The sequence below is a fragment of the Sitophilus oryzae genome, unplaced genomic scaffold (genome assembly GCF_002938485.1).
Source record: "Sitophilus oryzae breed Bouriz unplaced genomic scaffold, Soryzae_2.0 scaffold_1521_pilon_pilon, whole genome shotgun sequence".
Taxonomy (NCBI): domain Eukaryota; kingdom Metazoa; phylum Arthropoda; class Insecta; order Coleoptera; family Curculionidae; genus Sitophilus; species Sitophilus oryzae.
Genome location: NW_022146194.1, coordinates 2,179,912 through 2,188,167, shown reverse-complemented (window position 1 = coordinate 2,188,167; position 8,256 = coordinate 2,179,912). Strand labels below are relative to the sequence as shown.

General features: G+C 33.4%; 2 protein-coding genes across 2 annotated transcripts; one reads left to right on the top strand and one right to left on the bottom strand.

Moving 5' to 3' along the window:
- Nucleotides 1-2,129: 2,129 nt before the first annotated feature.
- On the bottom strand, nucleotides 2,130-4,177 carry LOC115878736 (lymphocyte antigen 6F-like). Its single transcript, XM_030895321.1, has 3 exons — nucleotides 3,976-4,177; nucleotides 3,742-3,867; nucleotides 2,130-2,590 (listed from the first exon to the last, which is right to left on the bottom strand). The coding sequence occupies exons 1-3, from the start codon at nucleotides 4,025-4,027 to the stop codon at nucleotides 2,328-2,330; spliced, it is 441 nt and encodes a 146-aa protein (XP_030751181.1). The 5' UTR covers nucleotides 4,028-4,177; the 3' UTR covers nucleotides 2,130-2,327.
- An 815-nt stretch (nucleotides 4,178-4,992) lies between these two features.
- Nucleotides 4,993-7,749, top strand: LOC115878733 (neurofilament heavy polypeptide). The gene has a single exon (XM_030895317.1). The coding sequence runs from the start codon at nucleotides 5,157-5,159 to the stop codon at nucleotides 7,653-7,655; it is 2,499 nt and encodes an 832-aa protein (XP_030751177.1). The 5' UTR covers nucleotides 4,993-5,156; the 3' UTR covers nucleotides 7,656-7,749.
- Nucleotides 7,750-8,256: the final 507 nt, after the last annotated feature.

Genomic DNA, 8,256 nt, shown 5'->3' with positions numbered 1-8,256 from the left:
AATAGCGAGCAGGCGTCAAAGCCGATTCCAGCCTTATCTTTTTTACCATTCGCGATTATCGTGGCGGGAGGTCTTCATTTTGGACTTTGAGGGGTAATTTCTTTTAACCCCTCACCCCTCCATGCCCCCTGTCCAGACCAACGTCTTTTCCCTAGAGTTAAATTGTGTAAATGTCAATTTTTTCTGTTTTTTTTTAGGATTTAAATTATAAATATTGAGGTGCATCACTTGAATTCATTTAGTATGACCGTCTAAACACTAGATAAGTCATGATAATTGACCAAAGCGTTCATTTGGCGTTCAAGTGGTGTTTTTTTTTCAAAAAAGGAGCAAGTAGTTGGACAGAAGAAAATTCTGTGAAGTTTCAATCATTTGCTGATGCTGATTTTAGTGATTGCTGAACTTAGTTGTTGTGGTTGTGATGAATTAGTGCGGTGAATTATCATAAAATTTTCTAGAAAAAAATATTACAAAACAGTTTATTTTGAAGCTTGGGCACAAACACATTTCCAATTTTTTTCTTTCAGTCAAATAACTCAAGTCAACATGTTTAATTTTTGTCAATGATGACATGAAAAGTATTGATTATTTCGATTCCAAATATCTTGAGAACCATTACTCGTGGCAATTTTTACCAAGAGATCTTTTCTACGTAAAAAACGATGAAAATGAATATTTTTTCACTCAGTAGTTTTATACAATTACAGAACAAGAATTATTACTCTTCAAAACAGTTAAAAACACGTAGTTGGAGCCCTTTACAAGTAGCAGTCAAATTGGTACCAATTTTCATTCAAATATTGACTATAATTCAGAAATTATTTGGAAAAAATCGAAATAAAAATGAAACTTCTTCACCCTGTATCACCAAAAGGAAGCATTTTAGGACATGATTTTATACGAACTTTTTTACTAATTTTTATCTGCAGAATATGCTGCCGAAATTTCTCGAATACCATTCGGACCAGCCTGTATATTACTCGAGACGACTTTTTTGACTTGCCCTAAAAAACTAGATTCGCGTCCTGTGTCCCCACAATCTTATGAATATAACATGGAGCCCTTTGGCACCCTCAAAGTGTTACATATCGGCAATAATTTTTACTGCTAGGGCCGGAATAAGTCTGGCACTTAGCATAATTCGTGACCCATCAGGATAGGTCGAAATTCTGCTACAGGAGCGGATTAAATAAAAAAGGTTATATCGTCTTGGTTACGCCTAACCATAAATACTCGAGTTATAACCCGATTGAGATATTATTAACGGGAAATTTAGAGGCCATAATTCCCTCTACCTTTGAAAGAGGTATTGATAATTTCGATTCCAAATATCTGGAGAAACATTACTCGCAGCGATTTTTGCCAAGAGACCTTTTTACAGTTGAGGGTTGGAACCTTTGGTGTTACACAGCAAAATAAAAACAATAAATCACCACAATACACCAAAACACTTTTACTTTTACACTGGACGCGCGTTTCGCTAACCATGTTAGCATCATCAGCAGATGATTATAAACTGAACCTTTTTTACGTAAAAAAAAGTCGTAAATGTATATTTTTTCACTCATTAGTTCTATACAGGTACGGACAAAAAGTTACTACTCCTGAAATCAGTTGAAATACATGTAAGCGGCGCTCTCTACAAGTAGCAGTACCAGTATATAGAAACTTTAATATACTATCAAATATAACATGTAAAATGAATCGAAACATAACTCCCTTTTTTTCTACCACCCAGTTTTAATTATCTGCTGATGATACTAACATCGCGGCCAGTGCAAAAGTAGAGTGTTTTGGTGTATTATGGCGAATTAGTGTTCTATTTTGCTGTTGAAACACGAAAAGTTCCAACTGGTTCCAACCCCTAAATGTAATCATCTATCAAAAAAAAAGGAAAACATTTACATTCTTTGTACCATAGTTTTGATCGCGTTTTGATTTTTGGGAAAATCGACAATATTTTCATATTTTTTATTTTTCTCTGAAACGGTATGAAAGTTTGGAAAAGTTATTAAAAAAACGATATTAGCCATTTTAGAATAGCAAAAAAAAGTATAGAGAATGCATTTTGTCAAAATGTCAATAGTATAAAAGTGTTTTTTCATCATGTAAAGAAAATTCAGAGCATACTGTATATAACTCTGTATTAAGAAAAAAATAAAGTATAATAATTCTTTTATACCTATCTAATAATATTAATTAATCCTTAATATAATATTTTAGAAAAAAAAACATACCTATTATTTTTCAACTAAATACCTACTTATAGAAATAATTACTTAGTATACAATATATTTTCAACACCTATATATTTTTGTGTAATTACACTAACTTAGAATTATTTTTAAAACAAATAAACCCAATATACTAATTAAAAATAGAGGGTTAAATACGCTTCGAGACCCGCTGCTCAAGGTGGTTCTGCGATTGCAATCATCCGTTTCGCAGGTTTTGCATGAATTCGATGTTAAAGAGGCAGTACTGACCAGCATGTTCTTCTGGGTCTTGACAAAGTTAGTACACTCTTCACCATTCATGATTGGATAGCATGTTTTCATTGTCATGAATGTCTTTACAGTTCCTGTATTTACTATAACAAAAAAAAACAACATTTTACTTTATTATTTTTAATTAAACAGGGTGTTTTTTGAATAGTCTAAAAAATTAGGGTGTGATTCTTAAGGTTTCCATACCTATAAATTTTTAACACACCCTGTATAGATCAGAAAGGAAGCACTTCAGACCACATGTTTGTATAAACTTTTTTTTCTTAAAAAGAACCACCCCCTCTATTTTTTAAGATTACTTACGTAACACCCTGTATACTAAATAAAATATACAGGGTGGTTCGAATTGTACACCAGAAACTTCGGCAGTACATTTTGCAGATAAAAGTGAGTAAAAAAGTTCGTATAGTATTTAAAAAAAAAAATAAAAAGTTCCCAAATGTATCATTTCAGTCACAACTATCTACTCAACATTATGTTCATTTCCATTCCAAATACCTTGAAAACGGTTGCTCACAGATTTTTACCAAGAAACATTTTTATGTAAAAATTACGAAATATTTTTTACAGATTAAATTTTATACAGGTACGGACGAAAAGATATTATTCTTCAAAACAGCTTAAAAATAGAAAGTGCCCCCTACAAGTACGAGCCATACTGTCATTGAAATCGAATTTCTCATGTCGAAAAACATTCAAACACTGATAATTATTTAGAAAAAATCGAAATAAAAATGAACCTTCTACACCCTGTATCTCCGAAACGAAACATTTTAGAAGATAAATTTATACGAACCTTTTTACTTATTTTTATCTGCAGAATACGCTGCCAAAGTTTTCCAAATACAATTCGGACCACCCGGTCCGTATATACAGGGCCTGTATATCTACAAAATTCATTATTCAAGCAAATATTTTAGTAATAGGTCACACTATTTTTACGTGAGATAATATTTTAAATTAGAACACTTTATGGTTTACAAAATCGAAATTAAAATTATTTTATTTTTAACTCTATGAAATCACTAATCAAAATAACGAAAGCCATTAGAAAAACAAAAATCTACTTTGTAAATTCAAATTTAGTTGGATGTTTAACTGGTTGCATAAACAACACACCTATCAACATTTTAAACCTACACATTTATTACAAAGAAATAATTAGCAAGAACGGTAATAAGTAGTAGACATTAAAATATATTCTTGTTACTATATTTTTCTATGTAAAACTTACACTCATACAAAGCCGATAAGCATACACTGTTTGGAGCACAGGGTCTTGGATTACCAATGCCTTTACAGGCATCTTCATCTTGCTCAGATGTGGAAACATTACAACTGTAGCAAGTTAATGCTGTGCCTAAATAAAAGAAAATATGTTTAGTAAACACAAATAAACCCAAAATCATATTTACAATCAACAGTTAATTGTTGTAATATATTCATGTTCTAAATCAGTTTAACTTACCCTTATTGACACAAATTAACAAAAGTAATATTGCTATTATTGTTTTAATCATATTTCTCGACAATATCAGCGTTGTTTTGCCTTAGCTGGTCTTAGTACGCTTCAAAAGTCCAACACAATTTAACTGACTACCAATAATTTAAGTCTCATGCAATGAGTTTAAAAATAGTATCATTGCTGGTGACCTATGTTTTTTTAAACAAATCTTAGCGTTGTCAAATCAGCGACTTAATAACGTGTAATAGAGTTTATAAAATAAAGAGCTTTAAGTTTTATTACATATATTTTTGAACAGAATAAATAAGGCGCTGTAATATAATTAATTTGAATTTTAATTTTAAAATTGTTACTCTTCGCCCTCTTACAATAATACATCGAACTAAGGTTTGACATTAAAAACATTTCTGTAATCTATGCCCTCTATTAATGACATTTCGAGACGTTCTATATCTGTGCCCGATGATGCCACTTCTACTGATTTTTCTGTAGATCTACCGATTTTCATATTAGGGGAAAATTTTAGTTTCATAAATACCTATTAAAAAGGCATTTTGTATTGTAGTTATTGTAGTTAGAACAAATTCTAATGATTTCGATTTTTTTAAAGCATAAATGAACATTTTTGGTAACAAATGTAATCGGAATGCAACCGTACGTCATTCTATTATTTTTATTATTATGAAGAAAACATTTGTTAGTTTGTCCTGGTTAATCCCTTAACTATAGGTGTATCCCAAAACTATTGTTTGTGCTTTTCTAGGAAGAAGGTAAAAAATTAAAATTTGACGAACAAATAATGGATGCCAAAAAATTATGTTTGAATACATAATTTTTCAAAAATATTCTTGAATAGTTTTAGACAGTAAATACTTGGATTATTTAAGAGTTTTGTCCTGTTTTGTAAAGACTTGTGTTCAAATAATATCTTTTTATACCCTAAAAAACGACATAGTCTTAGTAGGAATTTTTACCAATTCATCTACCGAAAATAAAATTTTACTAGTGGCAACGCTGTCTGTCACACGACAGCAATGACGAAAAAAGGCAGGAATGTGGTGCACAGGAATCCGAATTTTTATAACCTATTTTTTTGAATAAAAAATGCCTAAAAAGCACTTGTTTGTTGAATTATTCCGTAGTAAATTTTTCGATTATTCCTCAGTACCATTAAGTCAGTAAAGATGGCCAGCAACCAAGATAGCAACGTTCCTGCAAGTATCGAAGAATTACTTAAAAAACACAAGCAGGAGAAGAAAGATTTGCAAGCGGAAATTCAAGCTCTGAAAAAAGGGGAAGGTGCTTTGTCGAAAAAGAAGAAAAAAGAAGTTGCAGACAAAGTAGCGAAATTACAGAAACTCCTCGACGAGAAACAAGCCAAGGAGTTGAATGACCTTAAATCGGCAGAACTTGATAAGGTAGAAGAGAGCGTGCTTCGCCGAAGTCCTCGCACTCAAACCCGAAATGAAAGAAAAAAATACGAATCGGCAGAGCCTGACATATTAAAAAGTGATCCTGAAGAACCCAACAAGGTGGAACCAGACAAAACTACTCCCAAAGTTGAAAGCGCTCTTCGCAGAAGCCCTCGCAAAAGGCCTACCTCTCAAGAATACCGATCGACACAACCTGACAAGGTAGAAGATAAACTCAGTGAAGGTGCAAGTGAAAAAACGACCCCCAAAGCAAAAAGAACTCATCCTAGAAGGCCACGCTCTAGAGAATATAAATCAGCCGAATCTGATACGGTAGAAGATGAAAAAAGTCCTACCAAAGGAAGAAGCGGTCTTCGCAGAAGGCCACTCTCTCAAGAAGACAAATCAGCTGATTTGTCTACACCATCAGGTTCAGCTGAACCTGATGGTGTAGAAGACAAAATTAGTGAAGGTACAAGTGCAAAAAGTCCTACCAAGGGAAGAGGTGGTCTTCGCAGAAGGCCTCTCTCTCAAGAAGATGAGTCAACAGAACATGATAAGGTAGAAGACAAAATTAGTGAAGGTACAAGTGCAAAAAGTCCTATCAAAGGAAGAGGTGGTCTTCGCAGAAGGCCTCTCTCTCAAGAAGATGAATCAACAGAACATAATAAGGTAGAAGACAAAATTAGTGAAGGTACAAGTGCAAAAAGTCCTACCAAAGGAAGAGGTGGTCTTCGCAGAAGGCCTCTCTCTCAAGAAGATGAATCAACAGAAGATGATAAGGTAGAAGATAAAATTAGTGAAGGTACAAGTGCAAAAAGTCCTACCAAGGGAAGAGGTGGTCTTCGCAGAAGGCCACTCTCTCAAGAAGATGAATCAACAGAAGATGATAAGGTAGAAGATAAAATTAGTGAAGATACAAGTGCAAAAAGTCCTACCAAGGGAAGAGCTGGTCTTCGCAGAAGGCCCCTCTCTCAAGAAGATGAATCAACAGAACATGATAAGGTAGAAGACAAAATTAGTGAAGGTACAAGTGCAAAAAGTCCTACCAAAGGAAGGAGTGGTCTTCGTAGAAGGCCTCTCTCTCAAGAAGACAAATCAACAGAACATGACAGGGTAGAAGACAAAATTAGTGAAGGTGCAAGTGAAAAAACGACTCCCAGAAGAAAAAGTGCTCTTCCTAAAAGCCCTCGCCGAAGGTCTCGCTCTAAAGAGTCTGATACAAGTGAAAAAAGTCCTACTCCAGGACGAAGTGGTCTTCGCAGAAGGTCTAGCTTTCCGCAATACCAATCGCCTGACTCTGACAGTGAAAGTTCCAGTGAAATAAGTTCTTCCAAAGTAAAAAGCGCTCTTCGCCAAAGCCCTCGAATAAGTGCTGGCCCAAGCCCTCAAAAGAGTCCTCGTTCTGAACAGCAAAGTGAAAACAAGCAATACGAAACAAGGCAGCGCGAAAAACGCAAGCAGGAGAGGGAGGATTTGAAAGCGAGAATCGAGGCTCTGAAAAAAAATATTTTGAAAGAGGACAAAAAGGAGAAGAGAGAAGATCTAGCGAAATTAGAGAGAGAACTCGAAGAGAAACTTGAAGTTGAAGATAGAGTACCCTTTAAAAAAGAAAAAACTCCGTCTCGCGCTCAAAAGCGAAGAGAAAAAAGAAATAGCACAAAGAGACTGAGCGAAGAACGCATCAAAAATGAAGAAGATGAGAAGAAGAAAGAAGGGCCAAAAGATAACGAAGAAGAAATGAAAATGCTTCTTAAACTTGTTAGAGATGAAAATCTTCAAATCCACCCAATACGACCCGATGGAAGTTGCCTGTTCGCAGCTGTTGGCCATCAGTTACAACTTAAAGGGATGCCTACATATACGCCTACTGAGATACGTAAAAAGGCTGCGAATTATTTGAGACAAAATAAGCCAAGGTTCATGCATGTTTTGGTCCAGGAAGCTGATCTTGTGGACAAAAATTCCGGCGGAAGTAGGAGAACTGCTGATCAAGCGTATGAAGCTTACTGTGTTAGAGTGGAAACAGACCGGTGGGGTGGTCATACTGAAATAATAGCTCTTGCTAACGTTTTTGCGTGTGTTATAAACGTTATTCAAACACCGGGACGATTTCTGTGTATGGTTCCATATGAGGCTAGTGACAATCCTGAATTGACTATTGTTTTTCATCAAAAAATGTTTGCGGCAGGGGGACATTATAACTCAACTGTGGCACGGCTAATAGAAAAACAAGAAGAAGAAGAAGATGAAGATAGTGAAGAAAGATGAAGGAGATAGTGCTTGATGTTGTAGAATTATACTGACGTTTAAATGAATTGACAAAAAATATATATGTATGTGCATGTATTTATTAAAAGATTTTAAGAAATGCGATGATTAATATTTTAATTATGATACGTGTAACTCATTAAATGAGCCAATGTAAAAATTATAATAAAAATGTTATTTACAATAAGATTTGTTATACATATTTTACAATATTTAATAAATTTTTAATTACGTTTTTGGTGTAATAACATTATCCCTATTTCATCCAGTTAAATTCCTGATTAGATTTAATGTAAGTAAATTTCAGAAAAATATTTCTAATTTGTTTTTTTTTGAAAAATAATTTATTTAAAACATCATTTTTTACAAAATTTAACAGTCTACTTATAATTAAATTAATTATAATTAATTATGTAATACAAAAATAACTCTTTTATTTAAAAAAAAATCTAATCTTTAACAACTCTATTTGATTTAAAATAATCTATGAAGGCTTTTTTCTTTTCTGAATATTATTCCAAAAATGTATTTTTAAAGGATTTTTATCAGAGACAATTTATTTAAATTTTCATCATACCTTACTTATATTTCCAATAAGTTG

What these genes read in the sequence shown, in the direction of transcription:
- LOC115878733 (XM_030895317.1), top strand. Translation starts at nt 5,157, where the DNA reads ATGGCCAGCAACCAAGATAGCAACGTTCCTGCAAGTATCGAAGAATTA.
- LOC115878736 (XM_030895321.1), bottom strand. Translation starts at nt 4,027, where the DNA reads ATGATTAAAACAATAATAGCAATATTACTTTTGTTAATTTGTGTCAAT. An exon ending in GTTAATTTGTGTCAATAAGG is followed by an intron (nt 3,868 to 3,975) that starts GTAAGTTAAACT and finishes TCTTTTATTTAG; the next exon opens with GCACAGCATTAACTTGCTAC. An exon ending in CTTATCGGCTTTGTATGAGT is followed by an intron (nt 2,591 to 3,741) that starts GTAAGTTTTACA and finishes TTTTTGTTATAG; the next exon opens with TAAATACAGGAACTGTAAAG.